Source organism: Seriola lalandi, unplaced genomic scaffold (genome assembly GCF_002814215.2).
Source record: "Seriola lalandi dorsalis isolate HSWRI2012SDOR001 ecotype SW California unplaced genomic scaffold, Sedor1 jcf7180002054692, whole genome shotgun sequence".
Classification (NCBI taxonomy): Eukaryota; Metazoa; Chordata; class Actinopteri; order Carangiformes; family Carangidae; genus Seriola; species Seriola lalandi.
The window spans coordinates 1,962,604-1,976,728 of record NW_019525245.1 but is presented as its reverse complement, the minus strand read 5'-3'; the positions used below and the strand labels follow the sequence as shown (position 1 = coordinate 1,976,728).

The 14,125-nt window shown below is 37.5% G+C and overlaps 1 protein-coding gene across 4 annotated transcripts; it reads right to left on the bottom strand.

The window, feature by feature from the left end:
* Positions 1–809: 809 nt before the first annotated feature.
* arfgap1 (ADP-ribosylation factor GTPase activating protein 1) lies at positions 810–12,879 on the bottom strand. 4 transcript variants are annotated; one of them, XM_023423590.2, is made up of 14 exons: positions 12,668–12,879; positions 10,133–10,203; positions 9,419–9,528; positions 8,922–9,093; positions 8,491–8,591; positions 8,308–8,394; positions 8,082–8,196; positions 7,933–7,989; positions 7,757–7,789; positions 7,514–7,543; positions 6,571–6,627; positions 5,257–5,316; positions 4,650–4,705; positions 810–4,529 (listed from the first exon to the last, which is right to left on the bottom strand). In XM_023423590.2, exons 2-14 carry the CDS (start codon positions 10,190–10,192, stop codon positions 4,190–4,192), a joined length of 1,278 nt encoding a protein of 425 aa, XP_023279358.1. In that variant the 5' UTR covers positions 10,193–10,203; positions 12,668–12,879; the 3' UTR covers positions 810–4,189. The 4 variants fall into 4 exon arrangements, with proteins under 4 accessions (XP_023279358.1, XP_023279359.1, XP_023279362.1 ...); XM_023423591.2 differs by lacking the exon at positions 7,514–7,543 and having other exon boundaries at positions 12,668–12,878; XM_023423594.2 differs by lacking the exons at positions 5,257–5,316; positions 6,571–6,627 and having other exon boundaries at positions 4,650–4,699.
* Positions 12,880–14,125: the final 1,246 nt, after the last annotated feature.

The window sequence follows — 14,125 nt, the reverse complement described above, 5'->3', positions numbered from 1 at the left end:
TTACCGAGTTCCCTAATCCATGGTATAATGAGACATCCTATACACAGATATGGCTATCCATATATTATTAAACGACTTCAGTTTTCTCTTTCTCATTTAATTACATTTTACTTTTCTTCTTTGGTGGTTTGTGGTATTCAAGCCCAAACCAAGAAAAGCTAAAGCTTAGAATATCACTAAATGAGATGTCTGATCTTAAACATGTGGCACATATGTTTGTCAGATCCTGGTATGGTTCATTTTGCTCAAAACTGAAAGATCCACATATGCCACTGCCAATACAATCCTAAACAAATTACAGTTAGCAAGTCATAAATTTAAAAAAAAATCATCAAATATTTATCATTTTATCTCAAACTGCCAATGCATGGGATGCATTTAATAGAAATTAGGCTATTCAACATCCATGTAATATAGCCTTGTTGGGTTCTTTGCATCCTTCATGCATCCGTTTGCCTCTTAATCATACTGCATACTTGTGGTGTTCATTCAGTCACAGAAACACTGCATCTACTGTAAGAAAATGATCCACTTTATTATATATAACATCAGCTGATCTGAACATGAGAAGTTTTCTGTATGATCTGAGAATATCTGCCACTAAATATATCATGCAGCAGCCTGTGTACAATTTAACAACTTGTCTCTCCGACCAAAAGCAACCCTTTTCCAACAAACAAACACATTTTTATATTCATTTACCTTTTGGATTAATTTTCTGACAGGCTTTGATATCAATTTTGTTGTATCAATCTCTCCCCAAGACAGTCAACAAATGACACCAGATAGAAAAACAAGTAAGAAACCAATTGCATTCACAGCACAATACATTTTTATTTAACACAGAGACCATGTGTACAGGAAAAATATCCACAGCTTCAACTGAGTAACACTGGCTCACCTCGAGGGATGGCTGCTGGTGAAACTTGAAGGGGGCAAGCAGACAACTGCACTTCAATTCACTGAGGAAACACCTTTTAAATCAAAAAACAGCTGAATGTATTTAGCTCCACGTTACATCTCATGCACGACATCAAAAAATAGTATTTCTGACATTACAGTTTCATCAACAAACGTGGACATACCCGATCTCAAATGCTCGACAGGCACAGACACTGAGCTAAACTGTTGCTCTGGAAAATTCGATTCTGATTATGTGGCAAAAAATACATCAGGTTTTATTTTTTAAAAAAAGATTCTCACCTTATATCAAGACCTATATGATGCATTTCATTCAATAACACATTCTGTAATTTTACCATGAAGCAAGTGTACCAGTAACCCCAAAAGTTTATCCACCAAAACTATTGTATTTTAGAACTACACATTTCAGACAAGTGACTGTTCAGACAGTCTTCCATTATTTTCCCCTAAATTTGTTTTATGTTATACCATCATAAAAGAAAAAGAAAAATATAAAATAACTGACATAAAGCTTCTGTAATAAAAGGTTAAGTTGAGGGTAACAATGTATGACTCGACATTATCTTAGATGGTGATTTACTGACATGTACACCTCACTGTATCAGAGACACACAAGCAAACTGACATCGGTATCAACAAAAAGCAAGCACAGCTTTTTAAGGCATTTAACACATGACCATAAATGAACACATGACTGCAGAGGTTAAGCGACATAAATGTTCCAGGAATGATCAGTATAGTATATAAAAACAGTGTAGACCAATCTTTGCTGGTTTGCTGTTACACACGTACACACATTTTGTCTTTTAACAAAGACAAAAATGAGTCACAGCAAACCAAGCCTGCTATAATAAGGTCTACATCATAACCATGATGCAAGGTTAGGAAAAAAAACATGTTCAGTACTGGGTACTCGTCAGTAAACTGAAGACTTCTTAGAGGTAGGAAATGGGCATGGAATAAAGTTCCCAGGAGTTATCCTTCACTAGTCAAAACCTGCAATAATAAATGCTATTTTTACCAATCAAGAGGCCCAATGAGGGCCGCCTATAGAAGAATAGCAAAATGTTTAACACCCTAATAACAAATAAAAATCCAGCAGCTGTATTGCACTGGCACATTAGTCTGTGAGCAGTTGATGACCGACTACTGGCCAATGAACACACACCAAGCCAAACAAGTTTAGACAAATCAGTCAGAACTCTGTTGAAATTGGTTTGATTGAATCTAACTTGAATTTAGAATTTGTAGACTGAGCATCTCTAGGTTATTACACGCACAAACAAATTAAACTAAAGTCCTAAACAGTAGGATAAAGTTGCAACACTATGTTATAGGAATTAAAGGCCACATAGAGAAGTTAGGTGCTGCAAAATTGGACTCTTTTCAAACCTCGACAGCTCATTTAAATTTTAAGATTATCAGGTTAATAGGCCTAATATTAAATTTCACACCGATTACATTCCTACTACCATCTGACTGAGTGATGTACCAGGTTGATTTAATTAATTTATAACAAGCATTTTGAGAGCTATGACCATCTAAGCATTCAGCGTATAATGAGCTTCATTAATATTACTCCACAATTCAGATGTTAATACACGCGTGAAGATATCTGTGACACCAAATCCTCACAATATATAACCACCAAGGTGCAATAACACTTGACACAGAGGCGGAGAACAGATCACACAGGGTTTCTTCATACAAGATGAAATTTACAATGACCTGTCAGTTCAGCTGAGGTCACAAGTTACAGGCAGAACCATGCAGAAAACAATCTACAGTCTACAGTTCCCAACTGTGTCCAGTTATTAAAACACAACTCGCATATACAGTACAGTACATACAGCATATAACCCTGCAATGAGTGGCTTTTATATGAAATTGTCAACAATAAACTAATCATTTTTAGATATCAATTCCTTAAAATACCCAAATGTGTGTCTTTAAAATAAAAAAGGAAAATTATGAATTTAACAACTGCATCCGCTGGACCACAACTGAACACAGCCTGTATGACTGTGTGAACAATATCAGTCAGCTTTAAGATCAGATAAAGAAAAAGAAACAAATAAAAAGCATAATATTGCAAAAACCAGCTATGAAGTAAAAAGAAACAATGTGATTAATGTTGCAGTTGCAAAAAAAATCCTAACATGATGTTGGGGATGTGCTTTAAAGAATACTTTATCTGTCACTGAAGACATTTACAGTGAATACTTTTCATTACTCAGATTACAGTGAGGTCTTGAGCTGTTGTTAATGACAGAGTGGAGATGGAAAAAATGAATGTCAATCAAAACGAGTTTCAACAGCTTATCTGTCTGAAACCAAATAGTTTTAAGTTATCTTGTCTGCATGACACCAGTGTGATACATCCATTTGCCCCAAAACAACTTCCAAGCATCCTGTTGTAGAATTTTCTGGTCTTGGCAACATGATAAAATGATCAAGCCCCTTGACTATTTGCACATTTTAATGAAAATAATGTAAAAGTTAAAAAAGAGCCCTAGCACATACATATTAGATTATTTCATGTAAAATTGACAAATCCGTCCATTTTTTGATTAATGATAGCCAATTTGTTACAGTATTTGTTCCCTTAATCTAATTACACTTTATGACTATATTTTCTATGACAATGGCTGTTTTCTATCCAAATGCTTCTCGACAATCAATTTTACAAGAACAAAATGTGCAAAGGGTCTAGGGGCAAAGTAGGTCAATTTGAACACATAGAAATGAATGTGATTAGTGTTTAGGCAATCATACTGTATTTACAAGGATTCATATTTACAATGTCAGATTTTTTTTTTATCTATTTATGTGGTGAATCGAAAACCACTATTATTAAACCCATGATACACTATGAACACTATCTTCTTCACCATTAAGTGTATTATATTGGGGGAGTCCAGGCAGTAAATTCATGACCATATCTACACTGATTCATTGTAATTCCCTGTGATGAAGGTAATTTACAATAATATACATGACTGCAAGTCAATACAGTTGTTTTTGTTGTTGTTGTTTTTTAGAGAATATTCATTTAATAATGAGCTCAATCTAACCCCAGGCTTCATTCATTGTTTCTTGGGTTTATAATAAATATATTTTTGAATTTGAATTGACAGAAACAAAGCAGACACAGCTCTTTCCCTGAAAGTGCCAGTGAGATGAACAGAGAGAGGGAGGGAGACAGATGGAAAAGGCCAGAAAAAGGAGGGGAGGGAAAAAGATGAGATGGATGGTTGCGAGGTCACTACCAGTCTGCATTATCCCAGGTGTCCTCAGCAGGTTTTGTGGGACTCTTCTTCGTCTTACCATCCGCATTCTCCCAGTTGTTGTCCCAGGCCTCCCAGCTCTCTTCTGTACTGTGTTTGTTGTTGGACGCGGCTTCGGAGCCCCAATTGTCCCAACTGTCAGAGCTCTTCTTTGCAGAATTATCTGCAACGGTCCAGCTGTCACTGCTGGGAGATTTCTTGGCCTTTAAGGAGGTGTTGCTGCCAAAGGTTTCCCAGAAGTCCTTTGAGACAGGCTGGGTAGAACTGCCTTGATATCCCTCAGTGGCATCCATGTTCTGATAACTTTCTCCAGCAGACCTGAACACAAGTCAAAACATGAAGAAATGCTTCAATAGTTCATGTCTCATAAAATTAAATCACATATTACAAAAGATTTTGTATGTGGGAGTTTTTAAATTGTAAAAAATGTTATCATACCCATCTTCTGGTTTTCCCGAGAAGAGGTTAGTCAATTTTGCACCAGCTCCCTGAACCTACAGAAAAGAGTAAACTCAGGTAAACAAAAATTCTATGCAGTTGTTACTGTGTTAGAACATCATGACTTTGTAAGAAATAAATGACTAATACATTGTATTATACTTTACATATTTCTACTTTACATCCAAAAGAGCTATGCTGAAGGTGGGGAAAAAATAGCAACTGTATGACATCAAATATAATAATTAATAATCAGTATTTAGTGCACAAGAAATTAACAGACTGTGCTGTAATTTCAATTTTAGCAACAGAAATAGAGGCAGTAATAATAAAAATCCTCACAAATGCTTATTTTCAAACACAGTACTCACCACCAGAATAATAATGGCAGCAAGAAAAATAAGAGATTACATTAAGTTAGTATTGTTCATTGTACATTCATCATTGCAGCAAAAACCAGTCTCCTTGGAGGGTTACAATGTTGAGGGGGACTGCATCTGTAGTTTTTGCACATCTGTACTAAGAGGTTTTGGATCAGAGCAACTGTTCCTCACTTAGGAGACTGGTTTTGTGCCTGTGCAACATGGCAGAGATCTGCCCATCCTACCTTGTTTGCCAGCCCAGTGATGCTGACTGTCATTTCATCTAGCAATTTTCCATCTTTCACCTGCATTAATGCAAATTGTTTGATGCAAATTATTATAAAAAAAACGACTAAAAATCCAAATATGTTTGTCAAACAGAACATGTAGTGAACAAGTTTGTTTTTGATTGTGCGAAAAGCGATTGCATGTGTTTGATTAAGGGCACTGATAATCAACATGAGGAAAGAACAACCCTTTGTTTGAGTCAAACAAAAGGTCATTCGTCTCAAGAGAGAAAAACTCCAAAGTAATGCAGCTACCACCATTTTGCAAGAGAATAAGGAGACAAAAACAAAAGTACATTCTATAAATACCTTAAATCACCAATGCCAGCTGTACATTAGAAGACAATAGCATTTCATTAATATCACTCACTCTCAGTCACTGGCCTCGGAGAGTAAACCACTACGCAGTAGAGTGAAACAGATTTTCTACTAATTAAAAAGCAAACTCCTACTTTATCACATTTGTATTGTGTATTTTGATAAATGAATATCAAAATGTTTTCTTCCAGCTACACCGGCCTCATTTGATCTCATTAAAAAGACACATCCTGGAGCTGCTCATTTGACAGTAAGCATTAGAGCAGCTATGTGGAAGCATTTATGTGGAAAACACTCACCATGATTTTAGGGAAGGTGATATTATTTAGTTCATACATTTTACCAAAAAACAAAGCTTATTTTAATGCAAAAGCTCAAACATATGCAAAGCCAGTGACTAATTAATTGTCAGTAATAGCTCCAGGTTGTGTCTTTTTGTGTTTACCATTACCAAGACTGTGGCATTTTATCTTTTGCCACAGATCAGTGAAGCTTGGCTTAAATTTTTTTTGCCAAATAAAAGATTTTTAACTCGTTACGTTGCCAGATAAATGGAAAAAGAAGCTGAATTGAAGCGAAAACTGAATGCCTTGAAATGAGGCATGATATCTGAACAAAGACTTTGGCTACTAAACATATTTAAATGCACTTTTAAGCCTTCTCCAATGACTGTGCTGAGAGTTCACTGACTCACACCCATTCCCAAATAAATAGTTCACAGCTGTATTGCTGTGGGAGGCTGAGTTCCTGACTGGGTAGACTAAGGTTTGATAGTTTTTTGGGGGTTTTTTTGTATCTTTGAAACCACAGCTTTTGTCGTATAATGTAAGCTGGCATAAAGCAGATATTAGAAAAGAAAAGCAGTGTAGAAAATAGGACATTCACATCTGAAGCTGTTTTTGTTTCTAAAGCACTGCACCCCACCAAATCAACAACTTCAAACATCAATGTTACCTTTTCTTGGGTAGGTTTGATAACATTCTCATTTAATGTCTGTCCTAACTCTGTAGCCTGGTTGGAAGTCAGAGGGGAGAATTCACTTGAATGAAACACAGTTTAACATTCACAGTAGCGCAAGACACTGAGCTGCTTGTTCTGCAGTTGCATAAAGTGACCCATCATTCCCATTCACCATGACACTGAACAAACTCTAGAGGGTGTAATGGTTTAAAACATTTGCATCACCAGTGTGAACTTCTCTGCTGAGGCAACACTGCATACATATTTTTTCTGTGCAGTTTGGTTAAATATTAGCAGCCTTGAAAGTGTACATCACTAATTCCAGATATAAAAAGTCTTTGCTTTTTACTCTGCCTCCTAAGTTATGTAGAGTAACACGTTGCATTAAAGTTATGATTTTTCACAAGATTGTTTCCTTGTTGCTTTATTTTCAGAAAAAGAACAAAATAGCAGCCAACACCTATGAACCAAAAACCTACTAAATAGTGCTACTTACACTATTGAGTTCAAATGAAGAGCCCCAACGTTATTTTAATTGTGTAATTACCATTACACCTCTACAGCACTGTTTGCATTCAACACAAAAACTGTCATGCATGAATGGATAACCCATTTTCAATGGAAGCGAGTGAAATACATTTCTATATTAGGGGTAGGAATTAAAGGCAATCCCCATCCCATAATATATTCTGTCCCATAATACAGTTAGCAGCTGCCTTTCACAGGTTATCCATAAACTCAAAATACAGGTACCAAGACAGAAACAATGCCTTGTGTGAGTATATCCAAGCTGAAGCACGTGAAAACGACATTCAAAATGTTTGTTTTACTGATGGAAAACTGACAAGCTGACAAAAATAAAGAACATGGATGATATGTATTTAAAAAAAAATAACATGATGTGGGAAAAGCGCCATGCACCTATTATCTGCTTTACCGGTTCAGGGGGTGCTTTATAGCCCCTTAACTACATCCAGAGAGGGCAAAGAGATATTGAAGTAGTCACACAGTTATTAGAGCTGTTTACATTATATGTTAAGAGATTTACCATGAAAAATAGCATACAGTTTGTAAATACTAACACTCTCAAAAAAGAGTTGACGACTTAATACAATACACAGAATAAGACTATGGAAACCTATGTTATGTAATGGGTTAGCCATGACTATATTAATCTTACCTTTAAAGTTGCCTGGTTTGCCAGTTTAGTCGTCTGTTGCAGGGGACAAAGACGAAAAATAATAATTAATGACCTTTATTTTTGCATAAAGGTTGTTACTTATATGCAGAAATTCTGATTTGAATTTCTGTGCTGCACAAATAGGATACATAAAATTATTGCATAAATACACTTACATTATCTTTAGCGATAGAAGCAAATTTGCTAGCGCCAACAGTGAAATTGCTCCAACCCTGTCAAAAACACAAGAAAAGAAAAATTGTCACAGAGGGAAAAAATACAACCGAAAGTTCATCTCAGGCATAACATATATATCATGACTTACTGAATAAATAGAAGACATGGCGTTGTTCAGGAAGTCATCCTCTTTCTTCTCTGGGGTCACTGTGTTGCCAAAGCCAACATACCGATTCTCTTGATTCCCACTGTAACCCCCTCCACTGAAGAAGCATCAAAAATTGTTATACACAGCAAAAAGTTTACAGAAATATTTACAGTAAACAACATAAGAGTGAATAATAAAAAAAAAACAAATCTTGTAAGGCTCTTACCTCTGATAAGAATTAACATCGTCACTCAACCAATCCTCAAAAGCTTTGTCGCTGGACTTCGCTGAGTTTTGTCCGGGTCCCCCTGAGCTAAATAACAGAAACATGAATTGACTGCTTTGATGGCTGTTCTGTATCCGATATTAGACACAGCATGAGTATGTTTAAAACTTCCTCCAAACTTACCGATGAGAGGATGAAAGGCTCATCTTGGGTTGAGGAGATGTCCAGTTTTTGGCAGAGGATGTCTCAATGGACCATTCCTTACCCTCTGCTAAAGTTGCAACCTGTCACATACACAGTGTCACCAGATTGGGTATTTATATAAAAGAGGCACAGTGTTCACAAGCAAAAATCTGACAGAAACCTCTGCCAACACTGGACCAATTCTTCAAGTTCCCTTTTTGGTTTAATTCACAATCACAACTTAAAATCTTGGACAAGAATCGTCACAAAAATCCAACTGACTGTTGGATTGATTGATGATTGGTAATCGGCTAGAATAAGGATTTCATTCTAAGTGTGAAATGTGTAGGAAATGAATACAGCTGTGGTCTTCATTCAGCAAGAAAAATGAACATCTGTTAATCATAGACCTTTGGATCTGCACAGCTCACCTTGTCCCTGAAGAGTGCAGCAGCTTTGCTGTTGTATTTCTCCTGTAAAGTCCAGTTGGGATCATAATCATCTTGAAGTTCAAGAAACAATCGGAATTTTCCATTCCCTCCTGCTTTCATCTTCTCAAGTTCAATATCTTTCCACTTGTCCATGGTGACAGAGCGCACAAAACTGAAAAGAAGAGATAAACATTATCAGGGTGTAATAATTCGCTGGGCTGCTGCAGCTGTTACTAGTCATTACAAAAATGGGACCATATACACACAACTCATCAATGCATCCACAATTGGTTGCTCACTTTGTTGTTCCAAGGACACTTTTAATGTCCATGCTCAGAACTGGTAGTAGATAGGTTTATCCAAAAACTCAGTGTATTCTTTTATTAAGTTTTATTTCATAGCTTGGTGAATGAAACCGTAAAAATCAGTGCCACCACCCAAAATCTGACTGGTAACATCTCTAATGTCACCAACTGCATCAGTTTCAAGGTTCTTACCTGAGATGTACTCCCAGGCCTCTGTGCTTGCCAGAGCACTCAAGACAAATCCAGATGCCATAGGTCACACTAACCCACTGGGGGTTGAAAGCACCGCATTCAAAACACAGCTGAAAAGAAAAGGATAATTATTTTTATTATTATTATTATTATTGTTGTGTTAAAAAAAAATGGTAGGCTGACCCTGCATTTATTAATAAATATATTAAGATTAAATATTTGCTTTAACAATATTACAAAACATTCATTAAAACCTTGCATTTCAACATTGTACATAAACACAAATAGTGAATGAGATTGTTGGGACCACTGATCTCAAGTTTCTATCTATCTTAACTGTTAAAAAGACAAAAAATGACTTGAAAAAGTATAAAGTACTATTTATAATGCAAACATATGCTTGAACTGACGTTTAAATGTGAAGCTATTTTCTTAGTATATTTATTTATAGGTTAAGAGAGAATACAGTGTATCTGCCCACTGCTGTTGCCAAAGATGCCGGCCAGCGTGTCCACTGGAGGTGGAATTCCACCTAAAGTTACTCCCACCGTTTATTTGAAAAAGGATGACAGCAGGGAAATTTGGTGAAGGGTTGTAGGAAGGTGCTACAACGCAGGCTTCCCAAACACCTGCTATCTTCCACAGTAGGTGATTTATAAGGCTCCATTGAGGTGACACTATTTTGACTGAGAATAAGTTGCTCCGAGAACTTACATTATTCTCATCCTGGGTTCTCACTTCCTTCAGAACTCGTCTGGTCCTTGGACTTGCCATCTTGACCCACACTGAAAGAAAATAATAGAGAGTGTTCACAATTACAGGTTATCAATTATTCATGTAATTATGTTCAACACAACAAATCATACAGCTAGGAATAAATCCTTCTGAGCCCATTCTTACGTCTTGAAGGAACAGCCTACCACTGAATAACATCCCAGCAATACCAGAGCTGTATTACACATCCTGAAATGACATGCTCCCACTGGCCTGTCTTTGCAAGACAAAATACACCCTAAAATAGAAGTAACAGTTTTATTATATAACAGAGATCAGATGTGAATTTGTGCATTTGAACCAACCTCTCCAAAAGCTGAGCGGCAGAGAGTTAAACTACTTTGATGGTGTCATCTAAAACAAACATGGACCTGCTCCATGGACAGCCTGAGATTAATTGTGTCTCGCCTGGAAAGTGGATGAAAGCAGCAGGCTGCAGCAGCATAGGTGAAAAAAACTGCAATAAAGTCTTTCCTGTGCACAGTCTTGGATCAGAAGATCAGGGCTAAAAAGTTGGAACCTGTGAACGTTAGGCAATTTTTGATAAATGGCTTAAATAAGTAATTGATTATTGCAATTGTTGTTGGCTTAGTGTCAGTGGTATTTGTCAGTGTTTATTCTGTCTTTAAATAAAGGTACGACTGATGCTGCATTTCTTTTTGTCAACAAATTTTAAACCAACAATCAATTGACCCTGGTGAGATCTCTATTGCCATCTAAAATCAATTTAATCACTGAGTGACACTGTGTGACATGTTCCTTCAGTACAATGAACTCAGGTACAGTAGTTTAGTTTGAGCCAATCTTACAAGCACTGTCTTGCTATCGTTAATACTCACTAGAACACCAAGTTTGTGACCTGTGTCCCGGTTAAATAACAGTTGCTACAAACTGCAATGTAAAGATTTATGTTGTTATCACGATGAAAGAATGGGGCTGTGTGCCTGAACAGGTTGGGGATATGAGCTGATACATTCATTGTCCAGTGCACAAGGTGACATTTTTAAATTGCTAGTTTTGTTTGACCAATTCATAATGATATAACGAAGAGGAAAGAGAATAACATCCAAATGTGAAGCTGGGGATTCATTTTCAACTAATCCTTGAACCAATTGATAAATCATCACTGAAGCAGTCCAATATACTGTAATATTTCTGGTTCAAGGTGGATTTTCATTTGAACAGAGTATTCTACATACTGGAAAAGTCTCTTGATCAAAGACTGTTTCTCATCTCGACAGAGCACTGGCAATTTTGTGGAGTTTCAATGGGAAAAGTAAGAACAGTCAGATGTCATTTGTCCCCGAGAGCAAGGTTTGTAATCTATGATTTTATGTAGGCATGGTTCTGTTCAAACAAGTCCTAAATGCAAATAGGTTGAGTTTACTTTATTATCTTCCATGGGAGAAATTTTGTCTTGGGGACACTACAAACATTATAGTAAAAAGACATTAAATACACATTCGATGGGCGCACATTACACGCCTTTTTACTTACAAACATGCAGTTGATAAAACCTGCAGTTCTCTTAAGAGTCCTCCTGCTGTTCTGTCCTGCAGGAGTTGCCCATTCATAATTTGACTGACAGGGGCATGAATGAAAGTTTGCAGAGGCTGTGCTTATACAGAGGTTTCATTAGCACATACTCAGGGTCAGGTAAAGGCTTCTTGGCCTGCAGCACACTGGACTGCTCTAGTGTCTTGAGGAGTGAGGGGTGTGGGCGTCCCCATAATTTCCCCTGCCGTTTCAACCAGACTAAATGTTTGAGCTTTAGACTAGACCGTTCAGTTTCCAAACCAGATGTAGTACCATAACGTAATATGGACTCTGTAGTAGCTCTGTAAAAAATTAACATAATATTCCTGCAAACATCAAAAACTCTGAGACTCCGGAGCAAAATGGAGTCGCTGATGGATTTTCGTACTGGCACTTGGTACATGTGTGTGTCAGTTCAATTCACTATCAGTGTGGACACCTAAATATACCGCTGTCAGTCACTGAAGCTCACACCCAGTAAATGTAATGCTCAGTGCACCAACCGGTGACAAACAATACACGGAGACACCACAAACAAATGATATGCAACAAGAGCCCTACTCCATGTCGCCAGCTGGGCAGTGCCATGTCGATGGCTGTAATTGTATGAGTATTAGTTAAACAACTATCAGGCCGCGATAACGTCTGTTTCATAAATAAATTCAATCACTGAAATGTCACAGAAATGCAGTCGTGTCAAAGCTCCTCGACTCCTAACACACACCACAGACAATCATACACACATCACCTATCCTACGTGTCTATTTAAGAAAAACATACGTCTTAACCATTACGATGATGTGCGATGTCTCGCTTTAAGAGCTTTAAATGCTGATTTCAGGACGGACACTGCAACATGTTAGAGATTTAAGTGACTCGATATGGTAGTTGACTTGCAATGCTAACGTTAGCTGCCGACCGAGCTAACTGATCCGTTACCTGTCTGTGATTTATGAACAAGAAGACGCTGTTTTCAGAGGGTCTGCCGGCTCCGCTGATAAACTCTACGACGGCTTTTTCCTTCTTCTGTCACGGAGGCACAGCAAATATTGTATTACCACAGATGTGTGTTTTTTCAAATAGACTGCTGATGTTAAAAACCGGTAGCCATGTTCCTGTTTGCATACGTTGGCAGTGCAGAGCACCATGGGAGCCCGTCGTCCTCTTCCTCGCTCTGTTTTTTATTTTCTCAATGTTTGTCTGTCTCTGCTGCCTCCACTGCCTCGGAGTGTGAACATGAACGTGGAGGCAAGGCTGCATTTCTTTAAAAGCACAGCCGCTCAACATTAGGTTTAGCTATTACCTCTCAGTGTCACATCTTGAAAACAATTACTTTTTCTGCTCAGAATTAGCATAGCCTATATTTGCATATTTCAAGGCTAAACGTTGTACTCCCAATAGACCTTTTTCACAGCAGACATTTTTGACTTTTCATTGTAGGAAAATCAAACCATAACTTTAACAATGGCTCTGTTATATTCAAGTGTTCCTGTAATATATGAAAGTGTGACATTGAGTCTGCATTCACAATGTAAGGACCCTGAAACTGAAGCAGCTAAATGAGATTTAGCCATTATTAGTTTTATTAATTACACATGTGCTTGTCCTAGTGTGTCTTAAGTGAAAAGGGTTTGGTCATGGTATCCTCCTTGTCATGCCTCGCATGCCTACATATCCTACTTTATTTATGTAAAAGTGGTATTCAGATAAAGGCACCTTGCCATGCCTCGCCCCTTCCACGTTATTTACATAGTCTTATACATGCTTATTATTTTAATATTAACCTAAATTTATCAATACATAGGCTAGAAAAACGTGGATTGAAAGACTTAGCATATAGCCAGTCTAATAATCCCATCAATCTTGATGACAGCAAAAATTTAGCATTTTGATGACCAGCAGTTTAAAGCAAGCATCTACCATGAGGCCTCACCATGATGTCACTTGTCTTTAAGCCTGTGTATATTCTCATTTGTCCAGGTCATAGTATCCTAAAGGAGTTTTTTAAATCGAAAACAACTGGACTAGGTTATTTGTCTGTGAAGACGTTTCACCTCTCATCCAAGAGGCTTCATCAGTTCGTGTACGCATCTGACCAGGCTAGGACTGGTCCTACTTTCTGGTGTGGAGACCCAGGTATTTAACCTCTTGTGGGCGTTCACAAGGATGATGATGTCACTGGTTCCCTTTTTGTGCTCCAAGTGTCAACGACAGTCGTTTGCATGACTGTCGTTGGTGGAAAAATTGGTTTCGACTTCGTTAGTGCTCTATTGTGTTATAACGACAGTCGTTGGAGTCACATGCCACTTGTGAACAGTTGTTATTCTTGGAGGCTAGATTGTTGAGTCTCCTGGGAAGGGATGAAAGGGCAGCATTGTAAATTGGAGATAGGTGGTG